General features: G+C 39.5%; 1 protein-coding gene and 2 long non-coding RNA genes across 7 annotated transcripts in view; 1 reads left to right on the plus strand and 2 right to left on the minus strand.

The window, feature by feature from the left end:
- The window catches only part of fstl4 (follistatin-like 4), a 192,228-nt gene extending 177,360 nt beyond the window's left edge, over positions 1–14,868 (plus strand). For all 4 annotated transcript variants that reach the window (XM_007572566.2, XM_016660948.1, XM_007572565.2 and 1 more), the window contains 4 exons: positions 1,929–2,078; positions 7,193–7,300; positions 13,085–13,194; positions 13,357–14,868. In XM_007572566.2, coding sequence (XP_007572628.1) covers positions 1,929–2,078; positions 7,193–7,300; positions 13,085–13,194; positions 13,357–14,059 — 1,071 coding nt within the window. In that variant the 3' untranslated portion in view covers positions 14,060–14,868. The remainder of the gene's footprint in view (positions 1–1,928; positions 2,079–7,192; positions 7,301–13,084; positions 13,195–13,356) is intronic.
- LOC107832999 (uncharacterized) lies at positions 2,010–15,946 on the minus strand. The gene is made up of 3 exons (XR_001658708.1): positions 15,724–15,946; positions 9,563–9,691; positions 2,010–2,094 (listed from the first exon to the last, which is right to left on the minus strand). It is a non-coding gene; the product is annotated as an uncharacterized LOC107832999 (long non-coding RNA).
- Positions 15,947–21,254: 5,308 nt separating this feature from the next.
- Positions 21,255–22,506, minus strand: part of LOC103152195 (uncharacterized) — a 71,038-nt gene continuing 69,786 nt past the window's right edge. For both annotated transcript variants that reach the window (XR_001658710.1, XR_001658709.1), the window contains exon 3: positions 21,255–21,478. This is a non-coding gene — a long non-coding RNA (uncharacterized LOC103152195). The remainder of the gene's footprint in view (positions 21,479–22,506) is intronic.

Below are 22,506 nucleotides of genomic sequence, written 5' to 3' on the forward strand. Positions count from 1 at the left end.
TTTTCAGAAAAAGGAAGCATGCTGTGTTCACACCAAACACGTTTCGCGCGTTAAGAACTCACCCGACGCTTCGTGTTGGACACGTTTTCATTTTGAAGTCGACTCGTTTTGCTCTAGACGCGCCGTTGTTTTCCGTCTTTGTACAAGATGAAAGTGAGGGAGGCACCAAAGTTTATGCAGTGAAGCTTCTGCAGTCATAAGAGGCTCAGATGTTCAGTTTCTGTTGAACCAACAGCAGCGACGGCTGCCAGAGGCATCATCTTATTTGGTACGATTCCTGTTTTTCCTCTTCAAATTGAATATCAAACCTTCAGATAATTCAATTTGCTCTCAGATCTTCCTGCACTGCTTCAGTCCAGGTTGATTTCCTCCCTCTTTGCTTTTCTAAATATAATGGGATTATTTGTGTCCATTAGTCAATGGCTTCCCACTAAACGGTGAACACAGTTCACCTTTGACCTTTTAATCCTCCGGATAACATCCGTCTCTCAGAGCCTTTAAAGGTCCAGGATGCTTGTTTCCTGGAGGGATTTGGGTTTTCAGGACTGTAATGGTGTGAAGGATCGATATAAACGCCGAGTGGCTCCCACTTCCTGCTCCAAACGGCAGTTTCTCCACCTGAGTGAGGCAGAGGAGCCGGACTCACCTGAATCCTGATGAGGGTTGGAAAACCAGGACAGTTTGGGTTTAAATCTGAATTCAAGTTTCTGAGTGGTTTCACAGATTCTACCTGATGATTTATTGTTTTTATATCAGCAGTTTCAAAAGCATCACCAGTGCAAAACGTTAAGATCTTATATTTCTGGTGAAGCAGCCGCCTGGTGGCTCTGAGATATGATGAGGAGATTTATGACGGGAATTCAGTCGCTTTGGACGTGATGGTTGTTTAAGAGTCAAATTAAAAATGTGGAAACAACTAATTTAAAAATAAAATCTGTACGTCATGATGCAGTAAGTTACACTGCAAAAACACAAAATCTTACCAAGTATTTTTGGTCAAATTTTTGGTGCAAATATTTTGAAATAAGATGAAACTGGGGACAAGGATGTAAAGAAAATGGATGGATGGAAGATGAAACCAACTCTGGTAACATTTCAGTAAGATATAAAAGCTTCTTTTAAATCCTCAATACTGATGAAAACAGATTATTTCACTTATAAAACGGGGAAAATCTCTGAGTGAAATAATAGAACTTTTTCATCAATATTAAGAAATTATATATTTAAAGTAGCTCTTTCATTTTGCTGATAAATTACTTGTAGGTTATTTTTATTTGAAGTGTATTAAGACATTTGGACTAGAAACTGATCCACAGCTTCTTGGTAAGATCTTGTGTGTTTTTTCAGGTTCTGGTGGCTGTGGCTCTCCTGTAGCAGTCTGTGTCACAGTGGCTCCTCATTATGCTGCTAATCAGAACCAGTTTTAAATCTTTTTTAAATAATTGAAGTGACAGAAAAGATGTGAAGGATTCGTAAAAGTACGGCAACTAGCTAGCAATGCTAACGCTACGATTTGGTTACAGAATGATTTTTAGTGCAAAGCTAAAGGTTCATTTCTCTGTTTAAGTAATCTGGACTGCCGCTAGCTCACTTTATGATTAAAATACACTTTTTAATCGTAAAATATAATCAGTAGCTCAGAAAATGAACAGTTTGAGTTTTGGTACACAGGAGCTTTTTACAGCCGAAGACTTTTTGCTCCCTCATCTTTTCTGACGACTCTTTCACTGGTTTCACATCAGGTCAAGGGTCAATGTTTGTACTGGGGCATAAAATGATAACTGAACTACTCAGGTAAAGCTCTGACCTTTAGCATCCTCAGGTCAGGTGAAACTGATGTTGCTTCTTAAACGGACTGAATCAGTGGGTGATGATCTCAGGGCCTGTGAATCTCCTGCTGCCAACGGTTCTGGTCCTGGTTTCCTCAGGAGGAGATGTGTCCCAAAGGGGAGGGCGTGTCTCCGCAGCGCTGCGTTTGGTCTTCGGCCGTCAACGTCAGGGAGAAGTACATCTACGTGACCCAGCCGCTCCAGAGCCGCCTGCTGGTCGTCGACATCCAGGCCCAGAAAGTGGTTCAGGTGAGAGCAGCTGCGTCTACAAACACAGATCTCACCACCTGCTCTATAAACTCAACATGAGCATTTTATTTTTACTTTACTGGATTTTCTTCCCACTGAATGAAAATCAAACATGTTTTAACCAGAAATCCTCCAGACTCAGACTCACAGCTGCAGGTTTTATTATGAGGTTTTTATTCAAAGAAATTGATTTGAAAACATTTTTATTTTGCCTGATTTCATTGTTTTTGTATATTAATATGAATTATTATCATGTTTGTTCTTAAAATACCAAAATTTCCACTTTTATGTTTTGGATGTAATTTTTAAATATTAAATGATTGATAATTTGATCAGTATCCTTTTGGATGGATATTTCCAAACTAAAATATGGAAAATAAAATAAGGTTAAACCCACAACAATAAACGAACCGACTCAGTGGTTTGTTTGGTCCAGACTTTCTCTTGTTCTGGTTGGCATCTGGTTTGGCTGTTAGCGCTAAGCTAACAGGTTTAGCTAAAGGAGAGTTTGGAAAGTGCACAGGATGCTGGATTAGACGTGTTGAAGGTTTGCAGTTGTTCTCTTTGCAGTTCCAGATAACGGATCGGTCAGCGATCCGTCGGCTGTCCAAAGCTTGAAATATTGTTTTAATAACGGAGCTCTGCTGTAAGTCTCTACACATCTGTCCCAGATCTACTGCAGCCTGTCTTTGTCTTCATGCTTTATCTGCTAATATTCTCTAGAAACCTCTAGAAGAGCAGTGTTTATGCTGAGATTAAAGCAACACAGATTATTTCCTAATGTGGAGTCAGTTAGTTTGACTGGTGAAGAATCATCATGAACTTTATGTGGTTTATTGCATGAAATAAAAATAACATTCTTTGAAGTTTGTGTTTGTAATGACAAAATCTGGAAAAGTTCCAGATTTATTAATGCTTTTACAAAATGTTCTGCAAAAATACAAAATCTTACAAAGTGTTTTTGGTTCATCTGGAGCAAATATCTTAATGCAATCAGAGAAAACTCATTTACAAGCAGCTGTTCAGCTTGGTTTGATCAATAATTCCTTAATATTGATGACAAACTTCTGCTTCTATTGGCAGATTATTTTATTAAAAGCATCTTGTCATAATAAGGATCAAGTATTTCTTCATCGATATTAAGCTCATAGTTCCTCCTGAAAAGTTGCTTGTTAGTTAATTTTGCTTTATTTTCACTAGAAACTAGGCAAAAATACTTCTTAGTGTTTTTGCAGTGTGCCCTTTGACCCCTTATCCTCAGATAAACTAAGAAGCCAGAACTTAAAGGAAGCACCAAATATTCACATCTTTACATGCGCGTTGCCAGGTAAGATGAATCCGGCTCCCTGCAGCGTTGTGCTGCCCAGCTGGGTGCCGCCTGCGCTGCCATTCATCTTACCTGTAACGGCTGTTTAGAGCCCGAGTCCCTCAGGGCCCCTCGGAGGGTCAGCATCATTTATACTGAGGAGCAGGAAGAGAGGAAATTGGCCTAACTCGAGGCGAAGGAGGTGGGAGAGAAGGAAGGATATTAGCTGAAAGCCAGAGTAAGAGACAAAGAGGAAGAGGGACAGGCACTGTGCAGGCAGCAGAGCAGAAATGTCATTATAAACGGCCTCGTTATGCATGTGAGGAAAACAGGACTTAATGCAAGGAGGGATTATGAACGAGTGGCCAGAGGGCAAAGGTCATCCAAACACAAACGCTGCTGCTGAAATGTTGCTCATTTTCAATCTCAGGTTCTGATTTACAATAATTAGAGATTTTTCTCCCAGTCAGGAACAATTTGTTTCTAATTTATTTACTTTGAGGTTTGCTTTAGTCTTAGAATTTAAGGTGATTTATTAGTTCAGACATCTTTGCATGTTATAGTTTACATGCAGAAACTTCGCGCCTGCACACAACGCTGGGAGACAAGAAGACGATTCTTTTCCTTCCCATCCCCAGCGGCGCTGCTGCAGCAGAACCGTTAACTAAAGGAAACCTGGAGATGAAGCTGCTGTTAGTTTAGATCGCTGCAGCAAAGGGAAAAATAACACAAAACTACTTTTTTCTCGCTCTCTGTGTCGGTTGTGCTACAAGGAGACTCGTTGCCATAGCAACTGACAACAACGCCACTGATGTATCAGGATTCAACACTCAAACGTTTCCCACACAGAGCAGAACATTCAGTTCGTTACAGTTTTATGTTTTCAGGCTCCATGTTTATTTTGTGATTATTAATAAGTGATCGCTGTGATAGATTAGCTACTGCTGCTATTAGCTAACACAGCGGTGGTAGGTTAGCTAATTTAAACATCTGCTCTACTGATGATCTGTTGGAGATCATCAGTAGAGCAGGTGGTGTTTTAGTTAATTTTTTAACTGAACTAAAAAACACTGAATTCTGCAGCACCTCTATGTGTTTAGGTTGTCATAGTCAAGCTAGCATAACTGACCCGCTTCCCTCTCCGTTTCTTTCTTAATTAAAACTTTTCCTGACCTTGTCATAGTGTTAACAATTAGTAGCAAAGCTCTTTGTCCATTTTTATTTTATATATCAGGAGAACATTTAAGATTTAGCATGTTATGTTTACAACTTAATAGCCAATAACAATGCTAATCACCGTTAGCAAGCAGCTTTTTGCCCACCAGCAGGAAGCTGGGGGTGGGATCTTGCGCTCATGATGTCACCGTACAATATCTTTGAGTTGGATCTTATCTTTGAGGTAAGATCCAAATAAAATGGATCTTATTTGTTTTCTTTGCAAACTTTCATTCCTTTCATTTGAAATGTTAACACCATTTTGTTTACGATCATATTTTTTTTAATCCATTCACGGGTCTGCATGTTTGAATAAATCCCTAATTCTGTCAGGTATAGTCGGATCAAACAGAACTTCTAATTTTAACAAATATAACATTTTACCTTTTATTAAGAACAATATTAGTTCTGTAGTGGAAGGAGAAAGGCAGTGCTGTGGCACATTTGTCCATAAAGATGTTTTCCTGACACTTTGCTTCAACCTCTCTCATCCTGTGACCCACCAGCTGCCCACTTTCCTGTTTTACTCCATCAAACACTGGAAAACCACTTTCCCATCCTTCATTGCCCTTTCTGAGCGCTGCGGCTCCGCCTGGCTGGCCTCTGGCTGCAGAGGGTTAATGCATCCTCCGTTCTTCCTCCTCTTTCTTCTCCCTCTCTGGTGTCTCAGGGCACAATGCACTTCTCTTTCAAAAATGTCCCTCAGGAGCAGAGAGGAGACGGCAGAATCCACGACCAGAGCATTTTTAAAATGGACATTTTAAAAATGGACAAATTCACATTTTGTACATTTTTGTAATTCCATTTAAATCTCATGGTCTGAAAACAGACCATGCACTTAAAAACAAAACAACAACAAAAACAGCCGCTTATTGGCAATATGTTAATATTTCTTGTTGTCTGGAAAATGAGTCGTTTCAAAAACTTGAATCTAACATCACAGCAGGCACTGCCCGTTAGGTGATGGCTCTGCTAACTGCAGCAGAGCCATCACCTAGCAACCAGCACAGTTAGTCAGTGTATTTTTCCCACTGTATGTACAATGGCTGCTGGAAAAGACATCCAGAAACCACTTCCTTGCTGCATTTGGGTTGTTTGTGCAGGAGGCTCCACTTCTGCTTGTCAAAGGTGTATGGTTGTATAATAGTTCATCTGTTTGCAGCCATTTTCTGGTGTGAACGTTGAGTTGGGGGCGTGGCCAGCAGCTTGTTTGGATTGCAGAACTGAGCAGACTGAAATCTCTTTAAGGATGATTTTGTTCAAATGAAGATGTTTAGACCGACCCCTACCTGGTCAGTAGGTCACTAAGTTCTTGCTCCATCGTTTTCAACATGCTGGCTCTTAAGTGGTGGGCTGGCTCCCCGGCTGCAGGATTGAGGGCCCGGCCTCAGCGTTACCTTTGCTCCCACCACACTGAAAACACGCAGAGCGTCCAGCTTCTCCTCAAAGTGTTCATAGACTCACGCTGAGTTGAGACTTGGCTGACCGGAGCGGAGCAGAGGGCTGCACCCCCCATTACTGACAGCAGAGCTGCTGGTGCTCCCGGCCGCAGACCGGGTAATGGATTGTGTTATTCCTTGTTGTTGACACTGCAGCAGATCTGAGGTTGAGTTTATTCCCTCACCTCGCCGATCCCTCTGTGTTCTTTCCTCTCCCTGCTTTATTGTGTATTCTGCCTATTCTTGCTCATGTTGCGTTTCAGACAGAAACATTAAAGCGTCTCCAGCAGCATACAGTACATACAGTACAGCTCTGTTTCTGCTCTGCATCTCATCGTTTCCCTCATGCAGGATCGCCTCTGCTGACTCCAAACCTGTTGTTCATTCACGGTTCATGCAGAGTTTATCCCAGCTGGTGTTTAGCTTCACCAACGTATCCAAAGCATTTCTTGGTTATTAGTCTGCACTGAATCCAACATTAAAAGCCTCCTTAGAGCTCCAAGCAGCAGGATAATTAATCTGATGATTTCAGAGCAGCTTAAATCCAAAAGGAAAATAAAATCTGTAACCTGAGCGACGCTTTGAGTTCACAGCGTTTTAAAGGTGTCACTCTGTTAGTGACGCCTCCTGTTAGTTGTATTTAATAAATGAAAGTTAATCCTCAGTATATAAAACCTACTGTTTGAATTCATATGTTTCCTTGTATTTGTTCGTTGCTCAGCTGGACAGACAGTAACTGCAGAGGAAGCCCAAAGCTAACTTCATGGGCTGTTATTTTCATATCTTTATATTATTAAAATGTCCACAGAATGGACTTTTTATTCAGAAACTATCTGAAATATTTCAAACGCCTTACAGTCTTAACAGAATCTGGTTTGTTGTTGCAAATAAAAGACAAGAGGTCAACAGTCCAGTAAAGCAGAAAGCTGTTCTTTAGCCAGATGTTAGAGGCTCCAAAGCACTTTGGACTAGTCTGTAGGGTTTCCTCCAGCAGCACAGATCAGTGGTCTCTCTCTTTATGGAACAAATTTAATTTAATTTTAATTAAATTTGCTCAACATAATGACACTATGTCATGTTGAAGCTTTTACAAACAGACTTTTCCAGTTTTCATCTGAATTATTGCTGCTGTTTGTTCTCGTTTTGACCTCTAGGCGGTGCCAACAGACCCGTTTCCTGTGAAGATGCTCTATGATAAGTCACATGACCAGGTGTGGATTCTTACCTGGGGCGACATGGACAAAACTCACCCAGCACTCCAGGTAAGAGCGACACATTAATGTTTCACTGCACTGGTTGCTTATTGATCAGCCATGATGGTTTTATTTTCCAATACTCTGACCTCAATTTGGAAAATATCAAATGTCCACAAATCTTTGTCTGTATTTTGTAATTGTGGTGTTTCCATTAAACGACATTAAATAAAAAATGAGGTGGATGTGAACAGCCAATCAGAGGAGACATCGATGTCTTATTCAGGTGTTGGGACGATAAGCCCCGCCCCTTAGGAGCGGCTGGGTTTGCGGCATTTTGTGGAAACTAGTGGTTGGTTGTCCAGAAGAGCGATGGATTCAACACGTTGGAATGAAACAAAACTTTTAATGAACTGTGACGCTTACAGCCGAAAAAACAAACTACAAACCAAGAAAACTACTTCCTGTTGTCTTCTTTGTGGTTTTTGCCAGTAGTAACATCCTGTTACAGCGACATCCATTTCAATATGGCTGAAAAACCACATCATCCTGGAGCTTTTCTATGAAAAAAGACGAGTTTATGTTTCCATTAAGCAAATTTATTTCTGTAAAGTCAGTTTGTGCAGCACAGATATTGATTGTTGAAGCAGCGCCGCTGCCTCGTTTTCACACCCAGGGCTCTGCTTTGCAGGCAGCTCAGAGTGAAGAACCCGTTCCTGGTAACTAATTGAGCTCAGTTGTGTTTGTGAGATTTAAACGTGATGCGTTGCAGCAGCTAAACTATCCATGTTTTAGAGCGGTTAGCAGGAAAGCCGCAGCTGCAGGCTCCTCGCCTGGCGTCCCTCCGGACCGCTGGTGCTGGAGGCTTCACAGATGAGGGATGATCACAGGTGTGGCTGTGTTTAATCCTCCTCAGGGGACCGGCCCAGATGAGGGAGGAGAGCGCGGCTGCAGAGGGTCGATGATGGTGTTGTTTTAAAGTTTTGTTTGCTGTGCAGCAGGGAGCTGATGGTAATCTCTGGAACAAACATGAGCGTCGCGGCGGAGGGGGGGGATCCCATCGCAGCCGGGTTCTGCTCGTCTTTGGGGAAGTTCTGTCTGTTTGCTCTAACAAATACGCAGAGGTGATATGCAATCAGATTTATTATGTTTCTGTTTGAATGAGCAATTAGAGATGAATGATTCATTCTGGATTGTTTTTCAGCACAGCTGCTGGTTTTCATGAGTACAGGTGGAAAACGTGAAGGTGGCGTCACAGTTTATCACATTTAACAGAGATGTGGAAAAAGACTTAAAATACATTTAGAAATAAGAATATTTTGTAAATATTTAATAAAATGCCTCACTTCCCAGAGCTGTCGATATAAACCTTTTACCAACAGCGCACTCCTCAAGCTCTGAATAATATTTAAATCTACAAACTGAGATCATAATGGCCGATATTCCTTTGGTGCCCAGTGAGTATTTTCTCGTTATGTTTTGGATGTTCATCTGACATCAAACTTTCAGTGTAAATCTCAGAAGACGTTTCCAAAAGCTTTTACCAAACTGATTCTGAAACTTTGCTTGATTAAAACTGTTTATGTGCTTAAATATGTCAGAAAATTAAACTTTATTATCCCAGTTATAAATCACTTCGTTCTACCAGCAGCTAAAACGTTTTCCAGAGGAACTCGCTGACTTTGCAATCGCATCACCACATTAAATCTGCAGCCGTCTCTCATGCATGTGGTCACAGTAGGAAGGACAGAAAATAAACTTCCAGAAGAACCTGGTAAAAATTATTTTAGGATTTAAGTTAAAAGTTACAGCAGCAAAAACAGTATTTATTCTTTTTCCCATCCATCTGAATCCACCTCGTCCTGCTGATGTTGGATATTTGTCTTTCTGCAGATCTAAAGGTGCCACTATGGAAAACTCACCATCTGCGTGTGGGTTTTCACAGTTTCTACTAAGTTACAATCTGTGAGGCCAAACAGGCTGAAAGTCTGAGCGCAGAATTAAAAAGTACAATTTATTTTTGTTTTTAGTGCTTCAGCTTTGGTTATGTTGGTAAATGATTTGGATTTGATTCAAATATTTTATTCAGACAAAATAATTTCAGCCTCATTTAATCTGAAACGACCAGAGAGAGAAAGCGAGAGACGTTCAGCACAGAAATGTTTTTCATCTGCATACCTCCAGAAGTAATGAATAATTAGAGAGCAGGGCATGAATCTTTCAAAAAACACAACTGCATGGAAGCCGCATAATGGATTGCAGGCTACATGGATCACAACGCAAATAAACGTTCTGATAATGTTAATATCATTTGAAGTGAAAGTAATTGACCCGTTTGGCAGGAGCGATGTGGCTTCGCTTCAGCGGCTCGTTCACGTTTGACGGTTTGAGAACCGCTGCTGTGGAAATTCATGTCGGTGGTTTTTCTAAGCAGCTGGGCTTCAGGACGGTTCAATAACTCTGAGTAAATATCAGAGGGAGAGTGGTTGTCAATTCATTAAAGACAAGAGGAGAAATCTTCCAGACAGAGACAGACATGGCCTTTCCAGTCCTGCAGGAGAACTGACAGCATGGTGAAATAATCAGCTCATTTCTAAATGCGGGATACAACACGGGTGATGACGTCAGACACAAAAAGCAAAGATAAAAGCAACTGAGTAGAAGAAGGTGCAATAATGTTTTCTGGTGAAAAGTGTGAGTTTGTACAAGAAAACAGGAGAAACAGGAAATAATGGTAGGAAAGACGTCCAGGCAAGGTCATCTAAAGGTCAGGGTGATAAATGGCCCTTAAAAACATAAAATTATAACTGTACACATCTGCATAAACAGGATTCAGTGGACATATTTAACTCATTGTAGTAAATAAAAGTACCTTTCACCCTAAGGGGATAAGCAGCTGCTGAATCATTCGAGGCGCCATGATGGAGGGAAATGAGGGACAGGAGGATCGGACCGAGCGACTGAAAATGTTTCAGTTTTTTCGTGGTTTCTTCTTGTTCAAGTCGAGTTAATATGTCTGTGAACGTAACTCGCCTGGTTGGGCTCATAAACGGGGTTTAGTTTTAACAGCTTAGAAACCGACCCAAACCTCCTGAGTGTCGATCAAATTACACCACATGATTTATATCACCGTCATAAACCGCGTTTCCCCTGAAACCGGAGCGAAGACGAAACCGCTACATGCTAGGCTACATGGCGTTCTGGAGAGCGTGACATCACGAGCAAAGGGCCAATAGAAAACTGAAATTAGGATCAACTGTCTTCAAAAAGAGCAAATTCATAATAAATACACATTTGAATAAATGATCATTTGAACAAACAACCGTTGTTTGGTTAATACAAGTTGCCGTGGTGGTTAAAAGGTGAAAGGTCAAATGTGACCAACATAAATTCACTAATGAAGCAAGAAAATGCATCCAGTGAATATGTCAAATAATTGCAATTATAATGTAGTTTGAGTGAAATAATGTGGAGAAAAACAAAGTTGAGGCGTCTGGGAGACCAGCTAATTTTCTTAAGTTACACTTTTAATTTAAGAATCAAACACTGATCCAGTGTTTTCCCTCATAATCCATAATATAATCCATAACTTGGTTTATTGCTTCTCAGGAGCGACAAGAAGAGTAATCCAGTGTGACATGCAATACAAGCAGTAATATTAAAACGCCTTGGAAGGTTTATTGAATTTTCTAAATGACGAATTAATAGAACCATTGTTAGGATTAGTATTAAATTTAGAAACGTCCAAATCCTGCAGAGTGAATACTCTGTGCTGCGCCAGAACCAAATCCCGTTTGGTTTTGGGTCGGAGTGAAACTCCAGCTGAGTGGTTGAGCTTTAACAAAGGCACGCCTGTGGCATCAATGGAGAGCACCTGCAGCACGGCGGCTGCCTAATAATACATGAGTGATTGCAGATTAAACTCATTAACTCCCATCACAGCTCTGCAGTGCTGCTAATGACATTTTGTTAACAAGGTTTTTTCTTTCTTTAAATCGTAGCTGTGTTCTGATAAAAAAGCTGCTCTGTCCAGAGAAATGTAAGAGCATTTTGTGGGACTGTGGCATTAATAACTTGTTTTTTGTCCACCCAAGAAGGAGGCAGTTCAATAAAGTCTGACTTAAGTTGGTTACATTATGAGGCACACAGGTTTGTACAGTTGGTTAAAAAGAAATCAGCGGTGGTAGAACACCCAAAAATACAGTATTACTGGAGTCAGAGTTAAAAAACGGCTGTCCAAGAAATTACTGAAGAGTAAAAAAGTATTTGGTGAAAAGTCTAGTCAAAAACTAAGTAACTGATCAAATTATTAATCATTTAATAATCAAAAATCACATAATCAGACAGACCAAAATATAAAGTTATAAAAGTGGAAATTTTGGTATTTTGAGGACCAAAATGACAATAATTGATATTAAAGAACAAAATTGTGATTTTAAACACACTGAGTCTCCTGTGGGGACAGAAGGACAAACGTGTCTTATCAAACACTTTGGTCCGATTTGACTCGGACTTGATCGCCATGATGTGCAGGATGATTCGTGTTTTGAGAACTTTCTGAGGCGAATCAAAGGTCGATGAACGTTCGCTTCACTTTGCAAACTTGCTGATTCAGAGCCAGGAGGATGACATGAAAGATGAGGCTTTTATAGTGGCTTGTTCTCCTGAGACAACCATCTCTGAGTGAGACGCTGTTACAGAGAACTGAGGCAGAGCCACATATCATCGGCTCAGGTCATAAACTGCAGATGTTTATCTGCTCCAGGATGTATGAGGGTGTCACCTGAACAAGCTCTGGTGGTTAGGATCTGACAGATGAGCCTTCGTTCTACCTGACAAGAAAAAAAACAAATCGCAAGGTATTCAGGAGGAGCTAAAATATCACTGCTTATCGGAAGGGATTCATTTATATATTTGAACAGACAAAACTCTAATCTACAGCAAAGTTTGTGAATTTAAAAATGTTTTTTATCATTTAAGCGTGTTGGTGTTCCATAGTTATCAAAGTAAGCTTGAAAATGACGTTTTTATGTTCACGTTTGTCATCTGTCATGTAATGTAATTTTGGTTTAGTTTCTAGTACAAATATCTTAGTGCACTGGAAATAAGATAAACCAACTTAAAAGTAACTTTTCAGCAAAAATAGCTTCTTTTAAGTAAATTAGTTTTGCTTCTCTGAATAAAACAAGCAGACTTTCCATTTACAGTAAAACAGAATATGATTGGACCGCAAACATTTAGAAATTGCAGCTGAATCAACACACAACTCGTGGTGTCACACTTACGGAAACTTTGTAGCTGACGGCCATTTTGGTAGGTAGAATAACTGTTGTGACAGTTGCTATGGAGATGTCATGACAACAAGCTTAGAACAAGCTCTCACCTCGTTCCTATCTACTTATAAACAATATAAGTACATAACTCTTGAGTAGTCCACCCACCTCTGGGTAAAACTGAAATACCAGTGATATTTACTGTAGTATGTACTGTAAAATTAGCTTAGCTTATGTAGCTTTATTCTGCTAGCTAAGATGGATGTTACTACCTGTACTCACTCTGCTAGTCACCAGAACCTTCTTATTCCACTAAAGAGTTCGTACATCCTTTACAAAGCTCCTCCATGTTGCACAAACTCTTCCTGTTCACCAAGTAGTGAAATATGTCATAGTAGGAGATCATCTGACATCCTTCAATCCCAACAGCAGCCATTATGCTTGGTGTCGGTAAACTTTGATTTTGTTGGTTTGGAAGCCATGATTCATCTATTCTTTGCGCTGTGATTGCCTACCAAGATGGCGCCAATATGTACAGCAAAGTTTACAGAAAGCTCAAGTTTCTGCATATTTTTTCCAGGTAATTCCTCAAGCCAGTGTGGGTGAAGTTCATCATGCCGTCCGAACCACTTTCCAAAGGGTGACGGACTTCTTCATCCCTCCAACTAACCTCATCATAACTCACGTGAGGTAAACCAGCCATGTCTGACCTTAGACTCTCCAGTAGCCTTACTGCTTGCTCAATCAGAGCAAATGAGAATTTTAATGAGAATTTCCATGTGTAATAATCCTGTCCCCTCCAAAAAAGCCTCGACAGGCAATTAACCTCCTGTTTGATCTTCGTCTGTGTAGGTTTGCATTCGTCTTCCTGAAAAATGAGCCGGCGGTCCACAAGATTGATCTGGAGACCTTCCACCGCGTCAAGACCATCAGCCTGAAGAACTACAGCTGCATCCCGGCCAGCATGGCCTACACACACCTGAGCGGCTTCTACTTCATCCAGTGCCAGAGCAAGAGCCTTCTGGGCGCTGCATCTCAGCTCCTTGTCGACAGCGTGACGGACACCGTCATCGGCCCCAATCAGAACATCACAGGCCAGGCTTATGTGTCGCCAGACGGTCGCTACGTCGTGACGCCGGACCCGAGGCGCTCCAAGCTGACGGTTCAGACGGTGTCCTTCCAGGGAGAGCTAACGCTAAACCAGGAACTAGACGAGCCCATAAGCGTCTCCGATATGGTTTTCCAGCCTTCTTTCACGGAATCGAACCAACACATGTTGGTGGCGGTGTCCGGGTCGGGCTCGGACCTGCTGTTTGCCGATCTGTCATCAGGAAGCACGGAGGTTCTCCGGAGCCTCAAAGAGCCCCTGGCCGCCCAGGCCTGGCCGTGGGGGGGCCCCAACAGAGTGATCGTCTCCAGCGGCTTGTTCGGACAGTACCTGGTGACGCCGTCGGTTGAGTCGCTCTTCATCCTGGACGGCAAACAGAGAACGCCGCACTGTGAGGTTTCAGACATCAAAAGAGCCAACACAGTGGTCTGGGTTGGCGAGGTATGAGTAAAACAGAAAAGCCGGAAAAACGGAGACTTAGAATTAGAAGTAAACGAGAAAAGGAGAAATCAGGCCAAATTACCTATCATTAAGATTTATGTGAACCCAACCTGGGACTGAGAGAAGGGAAACACGCCTGAGAGATGTATCAAAAGTACACCTAAAAATAGAGAAAATACTAAGAAAATCTGTTGTGATATTTCTATTGGGAGAAAGTGTCAATGCCGTTCAGTGCAACAGTGATCTATGTGCACTTAACTATACAGAATTGTACATTATTGCACTTCCTTCCATGTTATCACAGCAAATAGGTACCTGAAGAGGCGAAAGTAACAACTATGAACTATGCACAATGCTCACTTTTTTTTTAAGAATAAAAAGCTTTCCCAGTTTTGTTAATCTCATGTTTGTCGTTCTCACCAGTGCTGCATATAGTCACCAAACAGTCTGTCTTGTCTGCCTCTAGTGTGTAGTGTTCTGAGTCCTTTTAAAAGCGAACATCTGTTCACTCATGGTATTGTACTGTACTCTCTGAAAGCTTTCATTCATACTGGCAGAGGTTGGCTTCATGCACTTATCTAATTCCCTCTATTTCTGTTGCCTATCCAAAGAGTCCAATTGGTCCATTAAGCAACTATGGATGCTTCAGTCGCAGAGGAAACAGAAAGGATGTAGCGATCTCCACAATGGTTTAATCTCCCCTAACTCACTGTTACCCATGTTTACTTCAGAGCTGCAGCGCGGCGCCGTGCTGTGAAGCCTAAAAACACCACTTAGCCGATCCATCGGGGCAGCGGCTCCGGTTTACGCCGAGGCCGAGGTAAAGCAGCATTGTTCATCCAATCTGATGGGCTGTGAGCATTTGTGCATCCATTCAGAATTGCAGCTACAGGCGTAGTTCTGGTTTAACTTTGAGCCCCAAGTTTAAAAGCTCCACCTGGATATTTTTGCTTATTTTAACTGTAAGAAGTTCTTTAAATCTCCTGTGAGTAAATAATTTGCTCATGTATCCATAACTGGAAATTTCAATATAGTAGTTATTTTCATAATTTACCGTCTATAGAGACATCGTAATAACATCGTAATAACCCGACGTCGGCTGGAAAGCCAAACGTCTCAGAAACGTTGGATTTTTTTCAGATGGCACAAAGTGTCGCTGAATTACAGTACTGCAAATTTGGCTGTCGACACATTCGGTCTACAAGAATTAAATGAGATGCCAGAAAAAAGCATTTGGAGTTTTTTTCTGCACACTGCCAGTCAGCTGGCTGGAAGACAAATATTCTGCTGTTTGAGAAACTTAAATGCTTGTTTTTGAAATTATACACAGCGTTTCTTTTAAACAACAGAAGCAAGAAAGCTCAACTATTCAATAATCAGCTTGGTGCACTTCAGTGAAACGTTCTCAGGAATCGGCTTCCTTTGTTCTTTCATACACAACCGACTGACTTCTCAAATCCGTTGGATGGGAAACGTGGCTGCAGTTTGAGTTTAGAAAATCTCTTGGAAAGGAGTTTAAATCATAGCAGTGGTACTTCAGAAATATTTTGTGGCTGTAAAACTTTTTAAAAACATAAGCAAGTTCAAGCAAGCTGTGTAACTGTTTCTTAAAATATATTCTGTATCTTTGATAACCATTAGCAATATGTAATTTATACAAAACCACTGACCATATAAGCTAGCTGTAGGGTTAATGATGACAATCCTATGGACCCGTTGCATGATGTTTTTTACATTTTTTTCCCGCACAACGCTGGAGGGCAAAAAGACGATTCTTTTCTTTTCCGTCCATCGCGGCGCTGGTAGAAGAACCGTTAACTAAATGAAACCATGAAGCTGTTATTAATTCAGTGCAGAGCGCCACAGCAAAGGGAAAATAACGCAGAAAAAACCGTTGAACAACTCAAAACCACTTTTTTTTTCTTGCTCCGTGTCGACTATGTTACACACAGACTGGTTGCCATAGCAACTGACGCCACTTCATGTATCAGGATTCAGCAAACAGCAAAAATCACAAACATTTCCCACACAGAGCAGAACATTGATTCTGTAACAGTCTCATGAATTCTGGCTTGATGTTTATTTTGTGATTATTAATAAGTGATTGGTATGGTACATTAGCTACTGCTGCTAACAGCTAAGCTAATACAGCGGTGGTTGGTTAGCTAATTTAAACACCTGCTGTACTGCTGTCTAAGTTATATACCTGTTATAGTTGGTGCTCAGGTTGCCTTTTCCTTTACTTTTTAATTGAACTAAAACCCACAGAATTCTGCAGCTCATCTACATATTACATTTGTCATAGTCAAGCTAGCATAACTGAGCTATTTCCCTGTCCCTCACTATTTTTTTTACATTAAAACTTTTTCCTTACCTTAACTAGTTGTAATGATGACAATTAGCAGCAAAGCTCTGTGTTTTCCTTTCTTTTATATATCAGGCATACATTTAATATTTATTGCGTTTTATTGACAACTTGGCAGCTAAAACCAATGCTAGTCATCGTTAGCAAACAACTTTTTGCCCTCCAGCAGGAAGCTGGGGATGGGGTCTGGTGTGTGACGTTACGCTGCAATGGGTTCATGGAAGTTACTAAATGAACACCAGCAACTCTTTGTGTATGAGAATAGCACATTTTCTCCAGCTGAACTGCATCATTCTTGGTGTAATTGTGTTTCTGCAGTTCCACTAATCATTGCAATGATGAGCTATTAGCAGCCAGACATCTCTGCAGCTTCTGTAATAATGACTGAAACAAGAAAGCCTCACTAAGCACATCCGCCTCTCAACAGCAGGGCTGCTCTGCACACCAATGCTTAGCTTGGACAACACGCTTAATGGACTCACATATCGGGCTAAAACGGCTGATGAGCGACTTTTGTTTCAAATTATGAGATTTGTCAGAACGCTGATTTTAGGTCCATTTGTAGATGATTGAGAAAAATCGTATATTTAGAATAACGCAGCAATCAAAAAGTCTGAAAACTTTAACTTAACTTTCCGTCTTCAACAGCAGAAAGCAGGAATCAAAACGGAGATACACTGCAAATACACAATCTTGACAAGTATTTTTAGTCTTTTTTATTTATTAAATTTGAATTAAGACAAAACTTACAAGTATTTTCAGCAAAATATAGAATATATATAGAAGCTTAAGTAAATGTTTACTTGATATTTATGAAAAAGTTCTTGTTCTACTGGCAGTTAAATTTACTTAAAACAAGCTTCTGTATCTTGCTAATACGTTATATTTAATTTTGTCTTAATTCAAGTGTATTAAGCTATTTCTGCTAGAAACTAGACTAAAAATACTTGGTAATATAGTATGTTTTTGCAGTGTACATTAATTATTCATGCAGTTATGCGCTGTATGAACCAAATGCTAAGAGTTTAAACTTCAAATCTGAGAGCAAAACCTGAAAACTATTTGAATAAATAAAATTACCGTTTTATTCATTTACAGAGCTTTAATCCCGTTTTTTGAGTGACTTGCTACAATAATGATTATAAAAGTAAATAAAAATGAATCTGTTTAAGTCACATGTGCATCATGACTGAAACCTCGCTTCTTTTAAATGTAATCAGTTTTTAAGCTAACCTCATTAGCCGCGGTGCTTCAGTGGATAAATTCAAGAGATCCAAATCTTTACTTATTAGTTTTAGTTTTAGTTGCCCTAAATTCACACAATGCCTTAATCTACATAATGTAGCTAAGATGTTGTTACTATAAACGTTGATCCTTTGGATCTTGAAGGCAGCTCACTCATTCAGCGTTTCTCATTAGAAGATTTGTGCGTTTCGCTAAACAGCCAACTTGTGCATTTGGTGTTTTGTCTGCAGCCACAATTTAGTTTGAGGCAGAATGGAGACATTTTTGTCAACATTTGAGTTTTTACATGAGTTTCCAGAGGTTCATGTGATTTCTCTGTGAGTACAGATTAAACTTTTCATCGTTTTGCATATTTGCAACGTTACGACCACAAATTTCAATGTACACAGAACATCCTAAAGTAGGAAAAAATGCATTAAACCTTCTTTTCTCTGATCAAATTTATTAAAAAAAACAAATTAAGTTATAAAATACAAAATTACTAGAACAGGATTCCACATATCTTGTTTAGGGAAGAGAGACGAAACAAAAATTATTCTGAGAAATGGTATATTTTACTGATCTGATCACATTTAAGGATTTTATATTTACATCAAACTAACACCAGGTGGAAAATTAGATGATCTGCCAGCTCAACAGACATGCTGCTTGCTAGCTTCATTTTCCACAAAATTCAATTCAAACCTTTCCTAAGCTTCATTTGAGCCAGCTGACTAGCAAAGCACAGCACCATGAGGAGAAAACTGCAGTGAATCCATCGTTTTTCTGGCATGTCATTAAAATGACTAAATTTAAAGAAAGGTGCGATATAAAATCATCTGGTGATTTGGAAACTAACTTAAAAACCAGAAGATGACAGAAAACATGTAGAAAGTATCAGTCAGATGAGATTAAACTTTTAGCTGTTTTTGGTCGAATGTGTGGCAGAAAAAGATGTCGGATTGAGGTGAATATTCACCTTCCAGCAGAGCTGCAAAATGTAGATTTAATTCAAAGGATACACAAAATCTCAACAAAAAAATTACTTGTGAATCCAATCTGAGCCTGAACCATTTCACCAAAAAGAGCAAATATTAGTTTTATTTGTCCAAACTTGGTAGAAATGTCCCAAACAAAACATGAAAACTTTTTTTAACACTGGCTTTTTTCATCCACTTCACAAATCTACATATTCCCAAAATATATCAATAGATCTAAACAAAAACACTGAGTTTTGTGGTTGTAACGCACTAATATGAGGAAAAACAGAAATTTATCTCGGCAGATCACAAGTACTCACAGCCATTCAAATGAAATGTTGCTGGCTTTTATTTTGGCAGGTCAAACATCTTTAAAATGAGATCCACAAAGTAAGATGTCAAAGTCTGGTTTTAGCATGTAGCAACCCCAGTTAAGTTTAGTTATTTGTTCAGTTTAATTATTCGTTCAGAGACTTTTTGGTTTGTCTGATGGATATTTGCTGCTAATGCAATATTCTGGTTTTAAAACTAAAGACAATTTTAAGAATATCAACAGCGATCTGTTTCTTAGACCACTGTTGCACTGAGAAGACAAACATGTCCGAATACATTATGCTGTCATTTTATTTTTTAAAATAAATGTTAAACTAGTTTTTGGCTCTGCTTCCTGAAGTTCCAACTACATAATGATCCAAATTCACTCCCGGCTAAATCTGAATCCTGCATGTAACCAAACAGCTCTGCAACATGACCTCTGACCTCGCACTGATCGCCCAAAAGCTGCTTGTAAAAGTCACTTTTCAGTAAGACACACCGCTGCTAGAGCCAAGGAGCGAGAGCAAACCTCTGCAGCCGTTAGCGGGTGATTCTGGCTAGCTCCCGTCGTTCTGTGGATCAGTGTTCCTGTTTAGGCCGAAGAGCGGCGTGCAGAGCCTCGCTGTTCAGTGTGATAGAACCACTGTTGTAGATAACATTGTTCCAGATAGGACACCTTCAGACATGACATGAACCTGTACAGTTTTCTTTATGCATTTTGTGTGTTCTGGTTTATGAGGGAATTGTTTTGTAAGAAAAAAATGGAAATAAATATATTGTTAAAATCATTTTCATGTGGTTCAGAGAGTCGGTTTGTCAAACTAAGATGGTACAAATGGTTAAAGTTTGACGATAAAGGTGCAGCACTGATTTTGCTCTAAATGCAAAATCAGAGTAAAATAAAGTTTAATATGTCATATTGTATTAGCAGCTCCCTTTAAAATAGTATTTTGAAACATTTCTGAACTGAATGCAAGAATAAAATGAAAAATTTTTGCAAGGACGTTTTTTTTTTCAAAAAGCAAAACTGACTGCAAGAACAGTTTATTAAGTGTGGATTAAAAATGTTTTTTAGAAAGTAAAAAGATGAAATAATTATAAACTGATCTAAAGAGATTCAATAAGCTATCTATCAACTATAGTTTAATCTAATAGCACAGATTAAGCTGAGTGGTAGTTTAATCTCAGATTGGTGCTGATGACTTCGCAGCAGTGATTTAACTGAAAATTTCCCTGATTTTGAACATTTTGCCAAATTTCTGAAGCAGTTTGGCTGTGTTAGTTTGCACATGGATTTATGAATCTTTAAAGTAAATTAAGTCTCGTTTATAGGCAGTAAAAATTTCCTATAGATCTAATAAATTTAAATAAAAAAGGAAACAGTTTCTCAAATTGTTGTAAGCTACATCACTCAGTCTTTCTTCGCATCTACAATCCCAGTGTTCACATATGAACCATTTCTTTGTCCGTAGCGGTAAAAAAACCAAACACTGTCTGACTGTGGAGATCTCACTTCACCGAGTGAAACCTGAGGTGAAAAAAGCTCCGCCTGCGTGTGAGCCGAGGCGACGTGGAAAACGTGAAGCGTCTGTTCGGCGCTGACAGGAAGCGCGTTTACACCTTTTCAACATCTGGTGTAAACCTGAAGAAACGCCTCCCTGGAGGGTTGGAATGAGTGAGCAGATCTCAATCTGTCTGCAGAGCATTTACAGGTAATCATTCACCAGGATAATTACTGGAGTGGTGAAACCACAAGACGCCGACGTGTCAAAAGCTTTTAAAGAGAAGAAACAGGCAAGTTACCGCAGTCAGACGGGGAAGAATCCAGAAATTAACTAAAAAAGTATCCGTCCAAGAAATTACTGCAGTATTTGGTAAAAGGTTTACTCAAGTACTGAGAGTAACTGATCAAATTATAAATTATTTAATGTCAGAGTTGGGTATTTCAGTAACGCTTTTGAAAAATGTATTAGTACTTTATTTCACTTTAACGTGAGTAATTTAATTTTAAAGCATTTATTCTCTTGAGTAAAATTTCTGGATTTTCCATCCATTCAATGAAAAACATGTATTAACCAAAAACTCAGACACAAACCTGCAGTTTCAGACATTTTTTATTGAAAGAAACTGATTTGGAAAAAAAAATCTATTTTTTGTTACTTATATGAATTATTGTAATTTTGGTCTTTAGAAAACTAACATGAACTGCAGGTGAGTGTCTGCCTGGGGGATTTTGGTTAAAACATGTTCGTTGTTTTCCCATGTTTCCCGTGCCAAAATGAAGCTATGAACATAAAGAAACAAAGGAGAAAATGTGTTCATTTTTATGGGTTTTTTCACTTTAGATAGGCCGATTGTGTGGCATCAGTAGGTTTATTTTTACCCGGTTCTTGCTGGCAGGGCGTCTGCAGGCGTGTGAACCGTTCTGGGATCCGGTCCACGTTGGGATGACAGAGCGCCTGAGATCAGCACAAACTCTACATCTGTTCTCACTTTTCACTGGCAGGAAAGAAGCCATTTTCTTTCCATCCAGCCACAAGCCTGCAGTTTCAACAGACTGATTTATTAATGGTGAAACTGGAAAACCTTCAGACTGCTACAATGTTTTGTATCAACATTTTTACTAAAAGAGCCCAACAACAATGAATTTATTGTAACTGATTGTTAAAACTATATTATAAATATGGATTGCATTTGAATAAACCCTTTAAGTTTTTGGCTTCTGTTTTAACCAGAAGCTCAGACAGACTCACACCTGCAGCTTCTGTTAAAGTTTAGCAAGTTTTTATTGAAAGAAACTGATTTGGAAGTAAATTATGCTGTCTGATTATTAATATTTTTTGCTTGTATAAATTAAAATACCAAAATTTCCACATAACTATTTGTTTGTCTGTCTGATTATGTAATTTTAAATATTAAATGATTGATCATTTGATCAGTTACTCAGTACTTGAGTAAAACTTGTTAAAGTATTTCTACTCCTGCCTCTGGTAAAATGTACCAATGAGTTTCATTGCAGTGAAATTTCTCAGCAGATTTTCTGTTCTGTAAAGCTTCTTATGTGATTTTAACAACTTATGTTTGAGAGGATTTTTTTTTTTTTTTTTTACATATTTCATATAAATCTGCAAAGATAAAAAAAATGTCAGGTTTAAAAATTAAAGATTTCAGAATAATAGTTTTTGTGTCAGTCTGCGATTTAAATCTGTTTTCAGTCAGTGAGTCTTGATTTGGACTCCATCGTGAATTTCTTATTTTCAGACACGATTCCCTTACAGATTTGGTAAATCATTTTTCCTCTGGTTTCAAACCAGTTTGTGAAGGACGACTCGGCGCTCTGCATGCCGGTGCTCAGAGATTAAATAATTTATGTATGACACATAATTTGCTGAGCACACCTTTATTTCTGACACTCTTCATCACAACCGACATCAGATGGAACGCTAATACCGTTATTATTACTGACACCTCAGCTGCAGTGAGACCCACACGATCCGTCATCGGACCCACGCGATCCGTCATCGGACCCACACGATCCGTCATCGGACCCGCACGTTCCATCATCGGAC

This window comes from Poecilia formosa, unplaced genomic scaffold (genome assembly GCF_000485575.1).
Source record: "Poecilia formosa unplaced genomic scaffold, Poecilia_formosa-5.1.2 Scaffold304, whole genome shotgun sequence".
NCBI lineage: Eukaryota > Metazoa > Chordata > Actinopteri > Cyprinodontiformes > Poeciliidae > Poecilia > Poecilia formosa.